Source organism: Lynx rufus, unplaced genomic scaffold, assembly GCF_022079265.1.
Source record: "Lynx rufus isolate CCGP_SWC_20201006 ecotype Redwood Valley unplaced genomic scaffold, mLynRuf1.p SCAF_6, whole genome shotgun sequence".
Taxonomy (NCBI): Eukaryota; Metazoa; Chordata; class Mammalia; order Carnivora; family Felidae; genus Lynx; species Lynx rufus.
The window spans coordinates 144,622,377-144,643,697 of record NW_025814878.1 but is presented as its reverse complement, the minus strand read 5'-3'; the positions used below and the strand labels follow the sequence as shown (position 1 = coordinate 144,643,697).

Genomic DNA, 21,321 nt, shown 5'->3' with positions numbered 1-21,321 from the left:
AATAATATTTTTTAAATGTGAGAAATAGTTGGAATATGTAAATTAGCTTAGTGCTGTTATCTGGAGGGCAACAGGACCCTAGAGAAAGAGCTTTGAGGGCCAAGACTAGAGGATAATCTTGGGAAAACCTTCTCGCTCCCATGTGACATGAGGGGATCCTTGTCCTCGTTTTGGAAAAGCTAAGATGTCTGTTCTTTGAAATATGAGGTGGTTACAGCCTTTTGGAAAGCAATCTAACAGGACCTGTTTTTATTAAAAATATATATGTTCTTCTACCCAGCAATTTTACTAGAAATAAAATCATCTGTGAGGAGGGCATGCATAAGAATAAATGCTGCAGGGGCACCTGGGTGGCTCAGTTGGTTAAGAGCCAACTTCCGCTCAGGTCATGATCTCGTGGTTCATGAGTTTGAGCCCGGAGTCAGGCTTTGTGCTGACAGCTCAGAGCCTGGAGCCCACTTCAGATTCTGTGTGTCCTCTCTCTCTGCTCCTTCCCCACTTGTGCTCTGTCTCTCTCTGTCTCTCAAAATAAATAAACATTTAAAAAATAAAAAAAAAAAGAATAAATATTGCAGACTTGTTCATTATAACAACAACAAAAAAAAAAAGAAATATTTTTTAGGGGGATCCTGGGTGGCTCCGTTAGTTAAGTGTCCAAGCCTTGATATCAGCTGGGGTTGTGATCTCACAGTTGTGGGATCGAGCCCTGAGTTGAGCTCTGCATTGACAGTGGGAAGCCTGCTTGAGATTCTCTCTCTCCCTCTCTCTGCCCCTTTCCTGTGCGCTTTATCTCTCTTTAGAAATAAAGAAACGTCAAAACAAAAAGAAATATATTTTAGTATGCTATTGATAGTAAATTAGCTATTAAAATAAATGCCTTAAGACCATTAAAAATAATGCTTAAAAATTATTCCAGATGACTTGGAAGGATCTATCTGGCTGTAGGGGCTCTTTACACATGATAACTGCCTGATATGTGTACTGTTATTCTTATTTTACAGATAAGGAAATGAGGTACACAGAGATTTAGTAACTGGATCCTGTAGGGCCCAAGGGCAGGCTGTCCCAAGATGGGCCTCCTAGGTGTGAAGGCAATTTTGAGTTAACAAGCAATAGAAACCCAGCAGATTCTGGAAAAGCTCTTTACCGCCCCCACAATTACCTAAAAAGAATTTAGGTAGAAGAGCTGCTCCAGGAAGAGCGGTAACCATGGACAACCACACTATGGTATGAAGTAAGCATGGTGGACAGAGAGGACCTGGCAAGGCTTCTTTGATCAGGGTCCTCCTCTATTTCCCATTGTTTCTGAGCGGTCGTGAAAACGTTTGTTTACCAGACACTTAACTCTTTTTCATCTGGTGAACTGCATTCCTTCCCTTGGAGTCTCAGACTCCGACCCCTTCTCTTTAGTTGAGAATGACATATGTGCCTCATTTTGCCAGTCTTTGGAATTTCATGTCTGTGTGGCTTCCCCTCACGTATACTATTAAATTTGATGCTCTCCCTTCAATCCGTCAATTTGATTCTTGTTGGGCTAGAAGGATGTTTAGGGCAACAGGTATTCTTGCTCCCCCACAATCCATAGCACAAAACTAACCGACCGGTTAAACACCACAGTGCCCGTCTGTAATTGCACATGAACATGTGTCTGCATATATGATCACACGAGCCGGGAGGAAAACGCGGAAAGGGACAAGGGGAAGTGTAGACTTCGGGATGGCAGAGGTGGAGAGAGGAAGAGGAAAACCATGGGGGGGGGGGAGTGGAAGAACAAAATCAGTATCTCCAGACTGACGGTCATTTCTGGACCAGCCAGCCAGGTGTTGACCCGGCAGAGCCCTGGTTCTGCCAATTCCCAGGCCACAGGGGACCACCTGGGACAAAACGCAGCCGTTTCCGGCCGGCGGGAGCCACAGAGACGAGAACTCCTAGAGCGGCACGGCACACTTCCGGGTTATAGGCCGGCCGGAAGTGGGGTTTCTGGGCTTCCGGGTGAGTGAGCCCAAACTCACCGACTTAGCTCCGGACCCGCCGCGCCGAGGGTAAGACCCCCCCGCCGTGCAGGAGACGGGTCTCCTGGTGACCCACGAGGGCCCGCCCCGGCGGCTCCCCTCCCCAGGGCTGTCCGGAGTGTCAGAGGGGAGCCCCGCATCCGGCGCTGTGCTGTTTGCAAAGCAGGCCGAGCCTGCTTGGGATTCCCTCTCCCCTTTCCCTGTCTCTCCCCAACTTGTGTGTGCTCTCCCTCTTTCTCAAGAAAAACAAATAAACTTGAAAAAAAATTCAATAAAATTGAAAAGGGTTTAATTGGAGTAGAGTGAGCACAGGAAAGACTGGTAGGAAAAGGATTATTCCCGTAATTTCGAAAATAGTCAGAAATTTCCATTAGAAAAAAAAAATTCCATTACCAAGAATGTCAACTCCTCAAATCATCTACATCAATCATTGTTAGCCAAACTTCAAAAATCTTTTCTGTTCTCTTTTTCTCAAAGTGTTCTGGGCAGCCTTTAACGCAGATGAAATTGTAGATTTTCCTTTTTAACTGGTGGCAATTTTTCATCTTAGCACTTTCCTACATTTTGTGAAGGGGAATCTCCTTGCAGCAGAGAGCCGTCTTCGCGGACCCCTCCCCTCGCCCCCAGCTGAGAGAAAATGGCTACAGATCTTATCCAAGATGGACAACAGGAAGGACCTGCGATGGTAAAGGTGGAGGAAGATCACTTTTACGTACAAGAAACTGACTTGCAGCTGAACAGCCAGTCCAGTCAGATCTTCCACCAGCGCTTCAGGCTCTTCCCCTACCAGGAGACCCCTGGACCCCGCGAGGCGCTGCGCCGGCTCCGCGAGCTGGGCCGCCAGTGGCTGAGCCCAGAAACGCACAGCAAGGAGCAGATCCTGGAGCTGCCGGTGCTGGAGCAGTTCCTGCCCGTCCTGCCCGCGGAGCTCCAGGCCTGGGTGCGGGGACAGCACCCGGAGAGCGGGGAGCAGGCGGTGACCGTGCTGGAGGATCTGGAGCGGTTGCTGGACGAGCCCGGAGAGCAGGTGGGAAGAGAGGCATGTTCTGTGGTGACAAAGTGCAGCATTTACCGGTTAGGTCAGTAGGAGAGCTGTGAGGGCAGCCATGAGCTTCTGTCCCCGTCCTGCATCATTGTTTCTGTCTGTTCCTTTTCCTGCCTCATCTCTCCTTCTAAGCCTGTTGAGTCCTTTCTCCCTGTCCTGGCTCCATGGGAAGTACTTCCCAAGGTTTTACATCTAGTTCTCAGGGCACTTTCTTCCCAAGCCCCATGGTCCCTAATTGTCCCCAGGGCACATTCCAAGCAGATGGACAGGAAGTGCTCTGGGAGGAAGTGACATCCCTGGGAGCCGGCTGCCAGTCACCATGTGATCAGCTCCAGCATGTGGAGACCACCCCCCCAGCATGACCTTGGAGCCCCATTCCCTAGAGAGAGGTGAGGAGAAAGAGGAGGATCTGTCTGGAAAGGTGGATCAGGGTAGCTGGGCTCCTGCTTGGCCAATCACAGCCATTCTTTACAGTTTAATCAGGAGCAGTAGCCAAGGAGACTGATGGCCGTGCATGATTTCACCCAAAATCCTCCCTGGCTCATCTGCCTCTCTGTTTGCAAAGTATAACCGGTGTTCTTGACCTTTTAAGCAAAAGATTTTTATTTACGTATTTACTTACTTACTTTAACATACCCATCTTTGCTTTTCATTAAAAAAGCGTGGAATTATCACATCATTCAGTGGCTTCTTATGTTATCTCTCCATTATGATCTTTACAGAGGCCTCCTCAGTGTCTTGCCCTATCCTGTCTTTTTAAGTTTTCTCTACACATTAGGATAGAGCCACCTTTTAAACGTTTCACTTTGCACTGCTCCTATCTTCTTCCACATTAAATTCCCTCCTGTTTTCATGCCCATACCTTCCCCTGCATGGTACTCCAGTCTACTTTCAATCCTTTTTCCCTCCCACATTCTCTCCATGTCAGGAAGGACTTCATACACGGCATGTCAGATGTGCTTCCCACTGACAAAGTTTCCTGATCCCCTTTTTACGTCCTGATCCCCTTCACAGTCTCCAGAAAATAGGAATAAAGGGACCAGAACAGCCAAGAAATCAGACATTTTCCGGTATTTCCTTTGAGTTGAGGTAGAATCTTCATCTTAATGAGTTTGGTGGGACATTTATCTCCCTCGGGCCAAATTTCAGTAAAACTGTTTTTCCATATCTTAGTTAATATAAAGGAATTATCAGTTTACACTGAATCTCCAAGGAGTGCCCTATTTGGGGGAAGATTAAGAGGAAGTTTTCTTTCCAAGCAATAGAATGAATACACTTTTGCCTTTCTGCTATAATTGAATTTGATTGCAGTTTAAAGTGCTCTTTATACACTTAGACTTTTTTCTTAAGTTTATTTATGTATTTTGAGAGAGAGAGAGCAAGCACAAGCTGGGGAGGAACAGAGAGAAAATCCCAAGCAGTCTCTGTGCTGTTAGTGCAGAGCCTGACTCGGGGCTTGATCCCACAAACCACGAGATCATGAGTTGAAATGAAGAGTCTGATGCTTAACCAACAGAGCCACCCAGGCACCTCCTATAAACTTAGACTTTTAACAAACATTTTAATAATCTGTGCCCTTTGGTAAATATTGTTCTCTGTCCTACCTTGGTAAGTACCACTTTCACCTTTCCTCTCTAGTACTTTCCTTCCTTAACTGAGCTGAAGAGATATTTATTGATTGTTGGGGGAACATGACTACAAAAGAGAAAAATGGTCCCTTGGGGTGTAATAGTCCATCAGCTCAAACAGGTGACATTTCCATTTTGTTTACTTTTATAGATGTTTAAAATTTTCCATAACAAAAAGTTTGGAAAGAAAGTGACATTGGAACGATCCATGTCCTAGTTTAGATAGTGAGACCAAGCCCAAGGCTGGGACATTGGCTGGGAGGCAGGAAGTGTCCAAAGGAATGGAATCACAGAAGATGATACTCTGTGGAATCTGCAGAGGCAGGACCAGTTTCCAGGGGACCCATCTTGGAGACCTTCATGAATGCAAGGACAGGTCTGGCAGGCATCAAGGAAATTCAGAGGAAGGAGAGCCACACAGATGTGATCAGTGTGGGAAAAGCTTCATGCACAGCATCAGTCTTCTTGGATGTCAGAGAATCCACACGGGGGAAAAGCCCTTTCAATGTGAAGAGTGTGGGAGAGCCTTTAGTCAAAACAAAGCTTTTTTTTTTTTTTTTTATTTAAATTTTTTTTTTTTCAACGTTTATTTATTTTTGGGACAGAGAGAGACAGAGCATGAACGGGGGAGGGGCAGAGAGAGGGAGACACAGAATCGGAAACAGGCTCCAGGCTCCGAGCCATCAGCCCAGAGCCTGACGCGGGGCTCGAACTCACGGACCGTGAGATCGTGACCTGGCTGAAGTCGGACGCTTAACCGACTGCGCCACCCAGGCGCCCCAAAACAAAGCTTTTTAAGTGCCCCCTGATTCACATGGGTGAAAAACGATATTAGTGTGATCAGTGTGGGAAAAGTTTTAGTCAAGACTCAGTCCTTCTTAGATGTCAGAGAAATCACACTGGGGAGGAAGCTTAAGAGGAGTGAATGTGGTAAAACCTTCAGTAACAGCACAGGACTCGCCCATTGGAGATGCCGTTCCTTAAACCAGCACACTGACTGTGGGAGGGTTTTCAGTGAGTTCAAACCTCACCGAACATGAGCAAGTTCATATAGGAGAAAAACCCTAGGAATGTGATGAATGTGGGAAAGCCTTTAGTGGAAGTTCTGACCTGAACAGACATCACAGAATCCACACTGGAGAGAAACCCGATGAATGTGGGAAGGCCTTCCGTTTGATCATGTGGCAATTCTATTAATTTTTTTTTGAGGAACCTCCATACTGTTTTCCACAGTGGTGGTACCAATTTACATGCCCACCGGTAGCGTACAGGATTCCTCTTTCTCCACATCCTCGTCAACACTTGTTATTTCTTGATTTCTTGTCTTTTTTATTTTAGCCATTCTGACAGGTGTGAAGTGATACTGTGGTTTTGATTCGCATTTTCCTGATGATTTGTGATGTTGAGCATCTTTTCACGTGTCTGTTAGCCATCTCAATGTCTTCCATGGAAAAGTGTCTATTCAGGTCCTGTGCCCATGTTTTAATCGGATTATTTGGGCCTTTTTGGTGCTGAGTTATAGAAATTCCTTATATATTTTGTATGTTAGCCCTTTATTGGATATATCATTTGCAAATATCTTCTCCCATTCGGTAGATTGCCTTGTTATTTTGTTGATGCTTTCCTTTGCTGTGCAAAAGCTGTTTATTTTGGTGTAGTCTAAATAATTTAATTTTGCTTTTGTTTCCCTTGCCAGAGGAGACATATCCAGAAAAATGATTCTACGGTCAATGTCAAAGAAATGACTGCCTATGTTTTCTCCTAGGAGTTTTATGGTTTTAGGTCTCACATTTAGGTCTTTAATCTGTTAGTTTATTTTTGTGTATGGTGTAAGAAAGTGGTCCAGTTCCATTCTTTTGCATGTAGCTATTCAGTTTTCCAAGCACCATTCATTGAAGAGACTGTCTTTTACCCCGTTGGATATTCTTAACTCCTTTGTCGAAGATTAATTGACCACATATGTGTGGGTTTATATGTGGGTTTTCCATTCTGTTCCATTGATCCGTGTGTCTGTTTTTGTGCCAGTACCACACTGTTCTGATTATGACAGCTTATAGTATATCTTGAAATCTGGATTGTAATACCTCCAGCTTTGTTCTTTTTCAAGATTGCTTTGATTATTCAAGGTCTTGTGGTTCCATACAAATTTTAGTATTATTTGTTCTAGTTCTGTGAAAAATGTTTTTAGTATTTTGTTAGAGATTGCTTTTAATCAGTAGATTGCATTGGGTAGTGTGCATGTTTTAACAATATTGGTTCTTGCAGTTAATGAGCATGGAATATCTTTGTTTCTGTTATCTTTAACTTTTTCAATTATTCATAATATACTATGAATCCATTTTTAACAAGGATTTAATCATTGGGGTTATGATTGCATAAGAAATACCTAATGACCTGTCATATTAACAAAATTTGAATGTTTAAGAACATACAGTCTGGGAGGCTATGTGAAAACAGGCATTCTCAGAGTGCAAAGTAATACAGCCCTTACAAAGACACCTCCCTTTCTCTCTCCTCACTTCTCATTTCTGTTTCTTCATTGATCATTGCAGCATTGTTTGTTAAAATATTGGAAACAATCCAAATACCTATCCCTCAAAGACTAGTTGAAAAAGCCACACGATGGAGTACTATGCCACTGTAAAAAAAAGAAAAAAAAAATTTCAATGAGCAAATTTAGAATAATTTCCAGGTTTTTTTTTTTTTCTTTTAAAAATTTTTTTTTCAATATTTATTTATTTTTGGGACAGAGAGAGACAGAGCATGAACGGGGGAGGGGCAGAGAGAGAGGGAGACACAGAATCGGAAACAGGCTCCAGGCTCTGAGCCATCAGCCCAGAGCCCGGCGCGGGGCTCGAACTCATGGACCGCGAGATCGTGACCTGGCTGAAGTCGGACGCTTAACCGACTGCGCCACCCAGGCGCCCCTCCGGGTTTTTTAATAAGTGATAAAGCAAGGTATAAAAGAGTGTATATAATATAATTTATGGAGGTAAAGAAGGCAGGTGCTTATTTTTGCAAGAGAAAGGAGAGGAGAGAAGGAAGGAAAGAGGAAGGAAGGACAGGATAAATTAAAACTAATGAAAATGGGGCATGAGTATATAGCTGACCCTTGAACAAGGCAGGGATTGGCGTTCTGACCCCTGTGCAGTCAAAAATCATGTGTAACTTTCTGGGCACCTGGGTGGCTCAGTCGCTGAAGCAGCCAGCTATTGATTTCAGCTCACCGTTTGTGAGATGGAGCCCCACATTGAATTCCGTGCCTGCTTGGGACTCTCTCTCTCTGCCCCTCCCCTGCTCCCTCTCTCTCTCAAAATAAATAAACTTTAAAAATTGTATAAAAAATGAGATAAAATCCTGAAGGAAAAAAATTATATATATACTCACTGATATGGCCTAGAAGCAATGATATATCCTACTACCCATGGCTTATCGGCTGGTTTCTGTACACCATTCTCCACTGAAAGGAACCAGAGCTTCATGCTTTATGGAACAATGGTGGATTCTAGGTCTAGGGCAGCTAATATATAAAGTGAACCTGGAATATCTCGTGCAATTAAGTAAAGTGCACAAAAATGATTTCTTTGCAGGAATGGCAACAAATGCAGAGGGAACGTGCGTCAGTTTCCTCATCTTTTAAATGGGGATAACTGTACCTAACTTACAGGGTTGCAATGCAGAATGAGTAAGTTAATATGGGCTAAACACTATGTTGGCTGTTGTCCCATTGCCCCGCGGGGCAGAATAAACCTCCCAGCGCCTCACTCCACCTGTGGAGCCGATTCGGCGGGGCGACCATAGAGGCGTGAGACCTCCGGGCTCGCTAGAAGGAAAGCGGCCGGAACGCCGTCCCGGAGGTGGCGCGCGTGACGCACTTCCGGCCTTTGTAGCCGGTCACTGTGCGGGCTGTGGTTGTCAAGGACCGGGAGGCGGTGGGGCCTGGCGGGGTGGCCTCTCCTCCCGCGGATGCTCGGTGAGCTTCGGAGTCGGGCCGCGCCGGTGTGTGAGCTCTGTCACCGGGCCGGGTGCGGGAGGCGGGGGCGTCCTGGCCGGACCCGAGCTCGGGCGCCGCGGGCCGTCTCCGTCCCCATAGTAGGATGAGGGGACAGGCGCCGACGGAGGAGCGTTCCTCTCGGCCTCTCGGGGTCTGGTTCACCACCCACAGGGGCGCTCGCGATTTGCTCGTGTTTGGTAAGCGAATATTTCAGCAGCAGGTAGTACGTTCTGGGCAGGCGTTGTTCAAAGCACTTTCCGGGTAGTAACGTATGTAGGTAGGCTCCGAGTACGGACCAGCCCTCTCCTGCCCCCTTTTCTAACATCGAGAAGGAAAGTGAGGCCCACTCACTCGACCCAACTCATACCAGCTGGTAAGGGGTGTAGTCAGGGTTCAGATCCAGGCCGTTTTCTTAAACCTGCTGTGCGGACTCTGTTCTCTTTTCTGTATTAGCTTCACGGCCACAGCCCAGGGGTTACTTATCTCGTTTGAATCCGGTCCTCCCCACTTTCAGGCCTCAGGAGTCCTGGGCTTCCGGTTAGGATTTAAGAGTAAAGTGTTATCTGAACACATGGATGTCTTCCAGAGTATGTTTGCAAGGTTGGTGAAGCAGCTACTTCAGTGGTGTGTTAACACGTGCTTCCCCGCCCACTTACCCTAGCTGTGCTTTGGGCAATAGGAAGGAAACCTTACAGTCTTGGCCCCAAGGGTAGGTAGCAGGTATCGATTAAGCCACCCGAAGCCAAAAATTGTACAGTATTTCTTTAAAAGGTGGAAGTGTATTGTGTGCCAGGCTTTGTGCCGAATCATTTTGTATGCATTGTCTCCTGTAATACTCTTGACAACTTTGCAAAGGAACTGTCCTCATTTTGTACAGGAGATTGAGGATCAGAAAAACCAGTCAAGTAACTTGCTCAAGATCACGTTGTTAGTAAGTCAGAATTCATAACTAAATCTGCTACCTTATACCACTTCCTACTTATTGCAGATGAATAGGAAAGGTTGTGTTTGTGTGAGTGTGTGCGTGCACACATTAAAGATGCACAGACGACGGAAAGATACATTCTGATCTTTTTAAATTTTTTTTTAATGTTTCTATTTATTTTTGAGACAGAGACAGAGCATGAGCAGGGGAGGGGCAGAGAGAGAGGGAGACACAGAATCCGAAGCGGGCTCCAGGCTCTGAGCTGTCAGCACAGAGCCCGACGCGGGGCCTGAACCCACAAACCTCCAGATCGTGACTTAAGCCAAAGTCGGACGCTCAACCGACTGAGCCCCCCAGGCACCCCTGATACAGTCTAATCTTTAACGATGTCTACTTCTGGGGAGTAGAGCTTGATGAAGGAATTGGCTATTCTGGGATTTTGTTTTAATGTGAGAGCTAACTGCAAGATAGAGACTGGGGGCAAAATGATAGAAGAGCTGGAAGGAAGAAGAGGGTGGGCTGGAAGGCATGAGGAAGACCTCAGAGTATGTGAGATTCAAATCAAGGTGCAGAGGTTGGGTAGGGTTGGAACAAGTGCAGCTGGCAAGACCACAGACATGGAGCAGGGATGAGGAAAGCCTGACTAAAGAACAGTGAGAAGAGAAGCCGGAGTGGAGCGGGCAGGTTTCGCATGTGGAATACGGGAGAACAAGAGGGGCCCAACGGTTGAAGCTAGAGACCTGACTGGTCTTGAGCCGAGCTTGAGTGTTTCGGGGGCCTTAGATGGTGACCTCAGGGGGGAGGGTTTGGGAGTGCGTACAGTAAGTAGTCGGGGGCCTTAGATGGTGACCTCAGGGGGGAGGGCTTGGGGGTGTGTTGTGATAAAGACATCCTTGCTTGCATGCTGCTTGATCTTCAGCAGCATGTATTTCTTTGGTAAAGAGCATTCCTCCCTGAGGGCAGTGGTAGATTTGGGAGTATCAAGCTTGCTGAGACTCTAGGAGAAACCAGCTTTAAAATGCGGATGTGGTTCTTTTAAGTGTGGGAGATTATTATGCTAATTCTCTACCTGGCATGTACCGATGGTCCCCCGACAAAGGGTGGTACACATTCATACTACTTCGAATTATGAGTTTGATCTTTCTCGAGTTGCTTGTGAGAAATAACGGATACGTTTATAACCATTCTGTTTTTCACTGTCAGGACAATATTCCCTAAGGTACATGAGATTTTCAGCACTTAACAACAAAACAGGATTTGTGTTAGGTGATTTTGCCCCGCTGTAGGCTCATGTTTACGGTAAGTGAGGCTAAGCTGTGATGTGTGGTCGCTTAGGTGGACTCAGTGCATTTTCAGCCTATGATATTTTCAACTCATGGTGGGTTCGTCAGGACGTAGCCCCACGGTACGTCAAGGAAGGTGTGTACAATGGGGTGGTGAAGCTAAGTGAGATTAATAGCTGTATGTTTGTGAGCAGGGGGGCAGCACTGGGTTCAAAAAGCAGCAAAGATGTGCCGGTGTGAGGCCACCAGACAGAAATGAAATCAGGAGGAAGGCGAAAGGGAGCCTATACAGAGAAGAGAGGGAAATCGATCTTCGTGAAACTGAGTAAAGATTTGAAACACCACAGAGCGGAGATGACTTTCTATGAGCAGAACTCAAAGCTTCAGCTGCATTTTCTGTGAATAGAAAATCTTTGACTTAAAGCCAAAGCAGACGGGCAGCAAATAGGAAAGAGACCTTTTTCAGGGCCTAGAAGATTGACAAAACAAGAGGGCATGAGTCGCTGTTTAATCCTTTGAACCTGTGTTCGGTTAACTGAGTGGCATCAGAGCGCATGTCCTTCATTTACCTGTTTGCTACTTGCACCCCAAACTTCCACACCCTAGAATAGACCCTGCAGACCACGCTTGCAGCCACAATCATCGCTCCCTCAAAGACTAGGTAGCTTCTGTCTCTGCTTCCACTTTTCCATAGTCTGTTATCACGGCAGCCGGTTATACCTTCATATTAAGTGTAAGTAACAGTTCGTCGCCACCCCCCACCCCACTGTAAACCTCAATGGCTTTCCACATGTCTTAGACTAGAAGGCAGAGCCCTCACGTGGCATTTCATAATCTCCCGACCAGACTCTTATCACTGTACCCTTTGCTCTCTCTGCTGTCACCACATTGTTCAACTGGTAGTTGCTTGAAGAACCCAGCCGTGCTCTGGCCTCCAACGACTTGGTTCCCTTTGCGTGGAACCATCCTTCTCCAGGGAGTCCTGTGACCGCCAGTCACTTCTCGAGTCTCTGCTCAGATGTTACCTTATCCGCAAGGCCTTCCCTGATGCCCCACATGAAATGGAGACCTTTCCCCCCATCTCCTTTACCTTGAATTTTCTCTGTAGCGTTTGCTGCTGTTTGGCATATTACCGTCTGTCCCTGTTGGCCCCTTCCGTCTTCCTTCCCACGTAGAGGAGAACGAGTGGTGTAGTGCTCAAGAGTGAATTCTGAAGTTAGATTTGTGGGGTTTAAAAGGCGGCTTCCCCACCGAGGCCTGTGAAACTTGTTTCGCGAAGATTTAAAGTCTTTGTGCCTCCATTTTCTCATCTATGATACTGGGTAATAAAAGCTTACTTGAGGTCGTTTGAGGATGAAATGAGGTAATATATGTAAAGCGTCTAGTACAATGCCCGGTACCTCAAAAACAATATACGTCAGCTGTTACTAATACTGTTATTAGAATGTAAATCCCATGGAAGTAGGGACTTTGTTTTTTTTGCAGCTTATCTCTAGTGCATAGAACGGTACCTGGAATATGGCAGGCTCTAAGTAAATGTTGGCTAGATGCATGGGTGGTGTGTGAGAAGTTTGGACAGAAAAAGATAACGTGGTACTCAAAGTGATGGTGAGTCAGTGCCAGGCAAAGCTGGGGAGGGAATTTGAGCTCAGGGATCCTGTCTTTGGAGGAGAAAACCCTCTCCACTTCTCCTGGAGTGGTGACTATAAAAGTTAGTGAAGCCAGAAATGTTAGGAATTTGTGGAAAGGATAATATTTGCAGATTACCCAGAACAATGCTTCCCTGCCCTGGTAGTCTTTCTCTTCTTGATAAGTATGCCTAATACTGGCGATGCAGATTTAACTTCTCTTGGACTCGTAAGCGATCCATGTTCAGTTGTAATTAAATACCCTCTCCTTAGTTTTTCTTTTTCTTTTGTGATGGATTCCAATACCTAAGAACAGTGTTGGGTTATATTTACAATGAGTTATAATAATTTTACTTAAATTTGGCAACTTTTTAAAGCTATAGGTCATGACTCATGTGGATCATGAAGTCCATGTGGGCTGTGACCAGGGTTTTTTGTTTTGGGGTTTAAAAACAACAACCGGGATTTAGAAAAAGAATAATACATATCACATAAATAAGGGTGCTTAGTGTTTTGTGAAGTTATTATTTCAGTTATGTGTGTGCGTGTCTCATATACATTCACGTACACACACATGCATATATGTGTTCTGGGTCTCAGTATAAAATAGCTCTTAACTGCGGGTCCTGGTCAAAAAAGTTTGAAAGCCTCTGCCCAAAAATGATCCTTTGAAATCACTAGGCTACATAATATTCTTTCAGAAAATTGCTTTCATTAATTACTATTCGGGTTTAGATTCTTTCATAAGCTTTATGTGGTCATAGACATTTGTGTCTTTATGAGCACTGGTTTTATTTTATGCATTGCTGTCCACTGTCCATCCTCAAAGTCTCAAAGATAAACAATTTCCAGGAAATTAAAGGACAAGAAACAGCTCAGACCCTACCCCTGTTTTAAAATATCAGAACCAGAGGCTTGGATCAGTCGATTGAATGTCCAACTCAGTAGGCTCAGGTCACAATCCCAGGGTTGTGGGATCGAGCCCTGCACTGGGCTGCGTACCGAGTGTGGAGCCTGCTTAAGATTCTCCCTGGTCCTCTGCCCCTCCACCGTGTGCACACGTGCGCTCTCTCTTTCTCTCTCTCAAATTAAAAAAAAAATTCTAAAATATCAGAACCAATGTTGCTTTCATTTTAATATCTCTTGACTACTTTCTGATTCTTTTGCCATGGTGTTTTGATTGCTAGGATTCATTTATTCCTTCAATAAGATTTATAAGAAAAATAACAATAGTAGTAATTTAGAATACTTTAGGATTTACCAAGCTGCCAGCTTCTCGTGCTCTTTATCCATGATCTTATTTTATCTTCATATCCCCTAGAAAGATGGGCCCGCACAGATTGTACCTGGAAGATCGGGTCTCAGCCCAAATACAGAACTCTTTCCTCCGCACCTCACCCGACTGGACAGACTTGGCCTCTCCTCCCCAGTACATTTCTTTTGCTCCTCATTCTGTCCTTTTGTCTTTACTTCTCCCTTCTCCATTTTGTTTCCCTTTTCTCCTTGACTCTTAGCGTCCTCTGTGACCACTTGGCACCATGATGCTCGTTTACCTCCATTCAGCATGACACTTACGCCACGTCTAGGATCTTGCCATTCAAATGGAAACTCAGTTTATTCTGAGTTACTTGAGCTGATTCATTGCGGATGATCAAAATGGTCCCTTCTTCAATAAAACCGTGGGGGGGGGGCGGTTCTGGGGAACGTGTTCTGTTTCTGTTTTCCTTCCCCTGTATCACCTGCCTCAGGATTTGCAAAGTCCTTACTGTTAGTCATGCGTTCTCTGCTCTTCACTAGACAGTGACTGCTTTTGCTATAAATACCCCAGTGCCCGCGAGCAGAAAAGATTTTCTACATTTTAATGTTTTTTTTTTCTCTGCAAATTATGTTTTAGATTTTAGGATTTTCAGAGGAAAAGATCAAAGGGAGTCATCAAGGATAGATTCTTTTTCTGAATAGTGAAGCCTAAAATGGCCACAGCCTCAGTCCTTCAGACTCCAGAGATGCAGGAAGGACGTCTGGCAGTAAAGGTAGAAGAGGAAGAGGGGGATTGTGCCTCTGGGCAGGAATCTGGCCCGTGGAGAGATCACCCGCATAGCAGAGAGATCTTCCGTAGACGCTTCAGGCAGTTCTGCTACCAGGAGACCCCTGGACCCCGCGAAGCTCTTGGAAGGCTCCGCGAGCTGTGCCGCCAGTGGCTGAGCCCAGAAACGCACAGCAAGGAGCAGATCCTGGAGCTGCTGGTGCTGGAGCAGTTCCTGACCATCCTGCCTGAGGAGCTCCAGGCCTGGGTGCGGGGACAGCACCCGGAGAGCGGGGAGCAGGCGGTGACCGTGCTGGAGGATCTGGAGCGGGAGCTGGACGAGCCGGGAGAACAGGTGGGAGAGGGCAGGACAGAGGTCAGTAGCTGTAAGAACGAGTGTGGGTTTCTGTGCAGCAAGAGGAAGAGGACGAGGATTTCTTTGTGCCTGATGTGGTCTATTGTGGGTGCCCCATCCTTCTGCCTGTTTCTTCCTGCCAGTTTCTTGGTCCTTTTTTTCCCGTGCAGTGGGCCTGAGGAGGCCTCCTTACGATGTCTTCTCTGACATTTGATTTCTTTTTTTTTTTTTTCAACGTTTATTTATTTTTGGGACAGAGAGAGACAGAGCATGAACGGGGGAGGGGCAGAGAGAGAGGGAGACACAGAATCGGAAACAGGCTCCAGGCTCCGAGCCATCAGCCCAGAGCCCGACGCGGGGCTCGAACTCACGGACCGCGAGATCGTGACCTGGCTGAAGTCGGACGCTTAACCGACTGCGCCACCCAGGCGCCACCCTGACATTTGATTTCTAACCGTCCTTAATTTCCAGCAGATTCCAGCCTGTGCCTGTGAGCAGGAAGAGTTGGTGAAGGAGGAGGCAGGTCGGGGAGCAGCCCAGGACTCATCAAGCGGCCAGCCCCCAACCTTCGAAGGGCCGCGTCAGTGCAGGTCGCGGGAGGTGTGCCTGCTTCGGGAGATCGGTGAGGACTGGAACTTCCTCAGAGGCCTCCCTCACTCCCTCACCGTCCATCTGCTCAGCGTCTGCTGTGTGCCAGGCGTTGTGCTTGGTCCTGAGGACACTGACCGGCAAGGAGGGGTGGTGGGGGGAAGGTTGCGGCCTGGTGGGGGGAAGACAGTCCCCTGACGGTTACAGTTCAGTGTGTCTTCTCCCTGAGGTCCGGGCATCCTTGTCTAGGTGGGGGAAGTACACAGAACCGTGCTTATGTGTCCCCTGCCACCCACCCTCCTGGTTGCTTTTTTCTTTTCCGTTTGGAAACATGACATTCATGTGATCCATTTCTCGTTTCAGGGGATGAGGCTGGGGCTTGGAGTGTGCAGTCAGCCCTGAAGAGGGAGCTCTGTAAAGAAAAGAAATGTCTTGTGGAAGTTCCTGAGAAACTGAACGGTGACACTCTTCTGGGGCCTGAGTGTGCAGACACATGTGACCAGGAGGGCAGGTGGGAGAGGCAGCGGGCCAGCTCCTCGGCGGAGAGACCCTACGTCTGCGGTGAGTGTGGGAAGAGCTTCACCCAGAACTCCATCCTGATCGAGCACCAGAGGACACACACCGGGGAGAAGCCCTACGGGTGTGATGAGTGCGGACGGGCCTTCAGCCAGCGCTCGGGTCTGTTCCAGCACCAGAGACTCCACACCGGGGAGAAGCGCTACCAGTGTGGCATCTGTGGCAAAGCGTTCAGCCAGAACGCGGGGCTCTTCCATCACCTCCGGATCCACACGGGGGAGAAGCCCTTCCAGTGCACCCAGTGCAGGAAGAGCTTCAGCCGACGTTCTGTCCTCATTAAGCATCAGCGAATTCACACTGGAGAAAGGCCTTATGAATGTGAAGACTGTGGCAAGAACTTTATTTATCACTGCAACCTCGTCCAGCATCGGAAGGTCCACCCTGGGGTGGGTGCCGCTAGCCCCCGGGAGCAGGTAGGGCAGAGGCTCCCGGTGTCGGACCCTAGTGGAGGTGGTGGGGCAGGCTCTCACTTTGTCCCTGAAGCAGAGTCCTAGGAAAAGAATCGTTCGGTCCTCTGGAGTGCAGACTGTGGAAGGTGTCCGTGTTTTTATGCTGAGAGAAGCATAATATGTTAAGTCCATCTGTCAGCTTCTCTGGGGTCTGTGACATCCGTGTTTGCAGTAGTGAACAATGTTGTGGTGACTTCATCAACTGGTCCCACGCCTGTCTGTGCAGAAAGTTCTCCAGGTGTGCTCTAGGAAAACTCATGCTACCTGAATACACAATTATGTTAAAAGTCGTTTGAGTATTTAAAAATTAATTTAAGAATAATGGCAGTAAAACTTGCAACTTAAACGATTTGTTTTCTCATAAGATATGATAATTTGCTTTTTAACCTACAAAAGGGGACAGATAAATCCTCCCATAGATACACAGAAGGCTTCTCCCTGTTAAGAACTCTGTAGAGTTCCACTGACTCCGCCTTCAGTGAGGAACCAAGGACCCAAGTGAGGACACATCAATGTGTTACTGTTGCTCGAGATTTCAGATTTGTGTAGACCAAGAAACTTCTCTAAAAATCTGGTATCTCACTTCTGATCTTCATTACGAAAATATAGGCCTCTTTGCATTTTTCCTGTGATTTAAAGCATTTTTGGATTTTGCTTGCTTTATTTAACCCTTAGTTATACAAAATTTCAAACATCTACAGAAGTTGAAAAGTATGATCAGTCTTCCACGTTGATTGTTTTTTATAAGCTCCATGCTTCTCAGCATTACCTATTAATTACCACCAAGGTCATGCTTAAAAAAACTTCTTTCCCTTAACATTGATTGAACGTTTACCAAACTTTATACTAAGCCTAGGACACAAAGAAATGGGAATCTATGGTGATGACAATTCAGATTGGAGTACCAAATACACTGCAGGTCACTTAACCATGATAGAAACATCTTAAGGGACCCTACAGATAACTTCTGTGCCCCTTATATGATACAGAAACGGAGGCTGGAAGTGACTGCGGACCTTTCAGCTGGTTCACCGAGCTGGAGTTGGAACCCTGTCTCCTGATTCCTAGTGTTCTTTCTAAGCATCTGGAAGCATTTTATCACCACGTAGAAATGACTAGTATAAGGAACTTCCAGGATTTAGAAGGCACTGAGGTTAGAAGGAACTTCCAGGATTTAGAAGGCACTGAGGCACAGCTCAATAAAAGCCTCCCGTCTGTGCATGTTGCTCTGTTCGGTTTACAGCCGAGTTGCAGGAAGGACTCCTTGCACTGATCCCTCATTTGGGGCATTTTATTTATTTATTTTTAACGTTTATTTATTTTTGAGACAGACACAAAACGCAAGCAGGGGAGGGGCAGAGAGAGAGGGAGACACAGAATCCAAAGCAGGCTCCAGGCTCTGAGCTGTCAGCACAGAGCCCGACGCGGGACATGAACCCACAAACCGCGAGATCATGACCTGAGCCGAAGTCAGACGCTTACCAACTGAGTCACTCATGTGCCCCTTATTTATTTTTGTAGTGAATGATTTTTTTTTTTTAACTTTTAATTTACTTAGAGGGACTTTTCAAGAAGATAATTCATTCTTCATCTGATTCAAGTATGAAAGCAACATTAAAAAGGGAGCCTATCTTTTCCCTCATAGGTAGCCATTTTTCTAGTATCTTACATATCTTCAGTGTTTCTTCATGGAAATACAAGAAAATGTGAACATATATAAAACTTATTTCCTTTGTTCCACGGAAAGATGGTGTATATTTACACTCTTCAACCCCTTGCTGTGTTCATGAAACAATACAATCTTTAGAGAAACAGCCAGCCTCCTCTCTGTTTACAGGTGGACAGTATCTCATTTGCTGATGCTCCATACTTTAACACACTGGTGTAAATGCACAACCACTACTTTGAAATGTTACAAATTATTTCATTCTCCTCCCAAATGTACTTCAAGTCAAACTTTAAAAGCTAACTTCCACGTGAGCTGGAAAACAGCCACGTGAGCTGGAAAACAGGGTTTTGGCAACTAGAGGTGGACATAATTCTTCTACAGAGAAATGCAGAGTGATGGGGATGGTTTCAGTCTCGTGTATTTAGCTCTGTTAGGTATTCTCAGCATTTCAAACCATTAGTGTCGCCGCTTATGGGTAACTGTAGGTCTTCTCAAAAATCTTAAATTTTCTCAAGGTTGTATTTTACTGTATCTTGAGGTTTAACTATTTCCAAAGGAAATACTTATAGATTTTAAAGTGAAGAAAGATATAGTAGACTTAAGTTTGAAATAAAATCAACTTCTCAAGTAAACACATATTCCATTCAGTAATATGAGACATACACTCTAATAATCTGAGTTTGTAAGCATCACAGGTACCTCTGCATATGCCAAAACAGCATGTTTGGATAATTCCATTATATCAGCTCTTAAAAGATTTAAAATATGAACAGATCAGGATTTTAAAGGATATAGTTCTAATGGATTGTTTTTACAGCTGCAATCGAAGATTGAATGTTTGGTTTGTTTTGTGCTTGTTTTTGTTTTCACAGCTTTTCAAAAATTCTAAATTTTCTCAATAACTGATAAAAATGCCAAGAAAGAAAAGATGTTATATGTGCTGTAGGGGCATATACCACTCGAGTGCAGTGATGGTTAACATGATTAAAACTACTGACAGTTCACCAAATTAACTTGCCTTGTTTTCTGATACGGATTATTCTTCTAATTCTTTTATCTGGGATGCACATTTGTCATTAGTTGACTTAACCGCTAGACAGGGGCATGTAGGCCCTGGCCTTTCCTATGATTACTCCAGCCTTCCTGGCAGGGTGCTCTTAGGTGTTGTCTCCCTTTACATTTCTGAATTACCCTCACTTCTCTTTTCTTTTTCTACCCTGGCTCTTTTCACTCAACCCATCAAGTCTCTGGCATTGATCTCCTTTCAGCTGCTCTGTAAACCAGTAACCATCTCTCCTTATGCCTTTGAAAAGCCCCAGTCTGAAAGACTAGTCAGTTTTATGGCTGAGCAAGGTGTAAGAAGTACTGATTCAAATCCAATTAAAAAGACTTATTGGTTCGAGGGACGCCTGGCTGTCTCACTCAGAAGAGTGTGTGACTCTTGATCACAGGGTCATGATTTTGAGCCCCGCGTTGGGTGTAGAGATTACTAAAAATATAAAAAAGCCTTACTGGTTCTTGAGGGATAGTACAGCACCCCTCTGAGCATTGTTAGGACAGTGAACACTGTATGTCAAGAAATGACTGAGAATTTTGCAACTGAAAGCTATCTAGAGCTGTAGGTAAGAGCCCTGAAGACTCTCTTTCACTATAATTTTTATTTGAGGAACCAAATCTTCAAGGAGAACCAAGTCTCTGTCCAGATTTTGTTTTTGAAAATGACTTCTATTTTCTCTATCTGACAATATTTTTCCTTTAAAAAACAATTTATAGTGGAAGATTGTTTTACATTTTTCCAATAAGACAAAAAATATCTCTGAGAAAATTTTAAAACAATGGCATATCTAAAGTCAAAATTATAAAATATGAAGTATCTTCTCAGGAGCAGTTTTGAAATCTATGTACCAGTATACATGTGTGTCACTGGTTAAATGTTGAGTTAGAAGTTGAGAGAGAACGTAAAAGTTGAGAGGAAAGTAGATTATTTGTAGAAGGAGCTGGAAGATAGCGGAAAGTATCTCCAATAGAGGAAACAGGGTGAAGAAGGCCCAGCTAAGGCAGGCTCAAGAGCCATGAGTGTGCAGGGGTGGGGGCCAGATGCAGAGGTCACGGAACACTTTGTTAAAGCATAATGGAATCATTGAAAGTATTTTATTGCGCTATAGGAGTTTCCTAACAAAAAATCAGAAAATATTAGCTTTAAGAAGAAATTTTGAGTTGAGCAATTTCATACCTGCATGAGAAAAGTGAAGTCCAAAGTGGTTAAACACTCGTTGTGATCTATTTTTTAATCACATTAAAAATTTTAAAATTAAAAATCTTAAAAATTTTTAAAACAAAACTGTGAACAAAGATCATTGTGAATTATATAAGGTTTCACAGGCACTTGGACTTGGAGGCTCAGAACCTTTTAGGCCTCTGCAAACAGCAACAGCAGCAACAAAACAGGATGGAAAAAGGAAAAGGAAGAACGAAATGTGAGAACATAAAAAGGAACCAGGCAAACTTACACGCTAAAACTGGATTAGGCCAACAAGTGGTGACCAAAGAGAAGGAATAAATAAAAAGAGACGTTGTTACCAAGAAACGTGCTTTGTCCATAAATAATACCTATTAGCCCTCCGGCTCTCAATTGGTCCATGTGTCTTAGCAGTGAAAAGAGTCCCACTGCTTTTCACTCCTCACTCTTCTCAGTGCTCTAGGTAACAAAGAGGAGGCAAGCACAGTGTGTAAATCACTGATTTCTTTTTTTTAGGTCTCTCTGGACTCACACCCAGTTTTCCATGCCAACGTCTCAGCTCTATGATGAAGCCGCTGCTTCTGAATATATACCTGTGTTAGAATCACCTGGGTTGTTTGAACTGCAGTTTCCTGGGCACTACCACAGACTGGCTGAATGTTTGTGAGGGCAGGACCTGGGAATCTGCATTTCAGCTAGTGTATCGGTGGTTGTCAGACTTGAGGTAACTATATATAATGTATTGCCCAATCTAGGACACTTCTGAGAATGAAAGGGATTGCTGTTAATAATTACAGCCAGCCAAGAGGCATAAATCAGGATGTATGGTCTTCCTACTTAAGACTTTTCCTGCTGAGGAGATAGAAGAAGAAGAGACAGAAAGAATACAATGTTCTCATGAAAGCTA

General features: G+C 45.0%; 2 protein-coding genes across 7 annotated transcripts; both read left to right on the top strand.

The window, feature by feature from the left end:
• The first annotated feature begins 1,998 nt into the window (after window positions 1-1,998).
• Window positions 1,999-14,497, top strand: LOC124529351 (zinc finger and SCAN domain-containing protein 23-like). Of its 4 annotated transcripts, none has more exons than XM_047103229.1 (3): window positions 1,999-2,042; window positions 2,563-3,039; window positions 14,410-14,497. In XM_047103229.1, the coding sequence occupies exons 2-3, from the start codon at window positions 2,650-2,652 to the stop codon at window positions 14,455-14,457; spliced, it is 438 nt and encodes a 145-aa protein (XP_046959185.1). In that variant the 5' UTR covers window positions 1,999-2,042; window positions 2,563-2,649; the 3' UTR covers window positions 14,458-14,497. The 4 variants fall into 4 exon arrangements, with proteins under 4 accessions (XP_046959185.1, XP_046959184.1, XP_046959182.1 ...); XM_047103228.1 differs by lacking the exon at window positions 14,410-14,497 and adding an exon at window positions 6,382-6,459; XM_047103226.1 differs by lacking the exon at window positions 14,410-14,497 and adding an exon at window positions 3,303-4,458.
• ZSCAN23 (zinc finger and SCAN domain containing 23) lies at window positions 14,486-21,043 on the top strand. 3 transcript variants are annotated; one of them, XM_047103222.1, is made up of 4 exons: window positions 14,486-14,893; window positions 15,365-15,515; window positions 15,845-16,470; window positions 20,931-21,043. In XM_047103222.1, the coding sequence occupies exons 1-4, from the start codon at window positions 14,486-14,488 to the stop codon at window positions 20,979-20,981; spliced, it is 1,236 nt and encodes a 411-aa protein (XP_046959178.1). In that variant the 3' UTR covers window positions 20,982-21,043. The 3 variants fall into 3 exon arrangements, with proteins under 3 accessions (XP_046959178.1, XP_046959177.1, XP_046959176.1); XM_047103221.1 differs by lacking the exon at window positions 20,931-21,043 and having other exon boundaries at window positions 15,368-15,515; window positions 15,845-17,868; XM_047103220.1 differs by lacking the exon at window positions 20,931-21,043 and having other exon boundaries at window positions 15,845-17,868.
• Window positions 21,044-21,321: the final 278 nt, after the last annotated feature.

Coding starts and splice junctions, on each gene's coding strand:
- ZSCAN23 (XM_047103220.1), top strand. CDS start 14,486: ATGGCCACAGCCTCAGTCCTTCAGACTCCAGAGATGCAGGAAGGACGT. Junction 14,894..15,364: donor TGGACGAGCCGGGAGAACAG/GTGGGAGAGGGC, acceptor CTTAATTTCCAG/CAGATTCCAGCCTGTGCCTG. Junction 15,516..15,844: donor GTGCCTGCTTCGGGAGATCG/GTGAGGACTGGA, acceptor TTCTCGTTTCAG/GGGATGAGGCTGGGGCTTGG.
- LOC124529351 (XM_047103226.1), top strand. CDS start 2,650: ATGGCTACAGATCTTATCCAAGATGGACAACAGGAAGGACCTGCGATG. Junction 3,040..3,302: donor TGGACGAGCCCGGAGAGCAG/GTGGGAAGAGAG, acceptor AATTGTCCCCAG/GGCACATTCCAAGCAGATGG.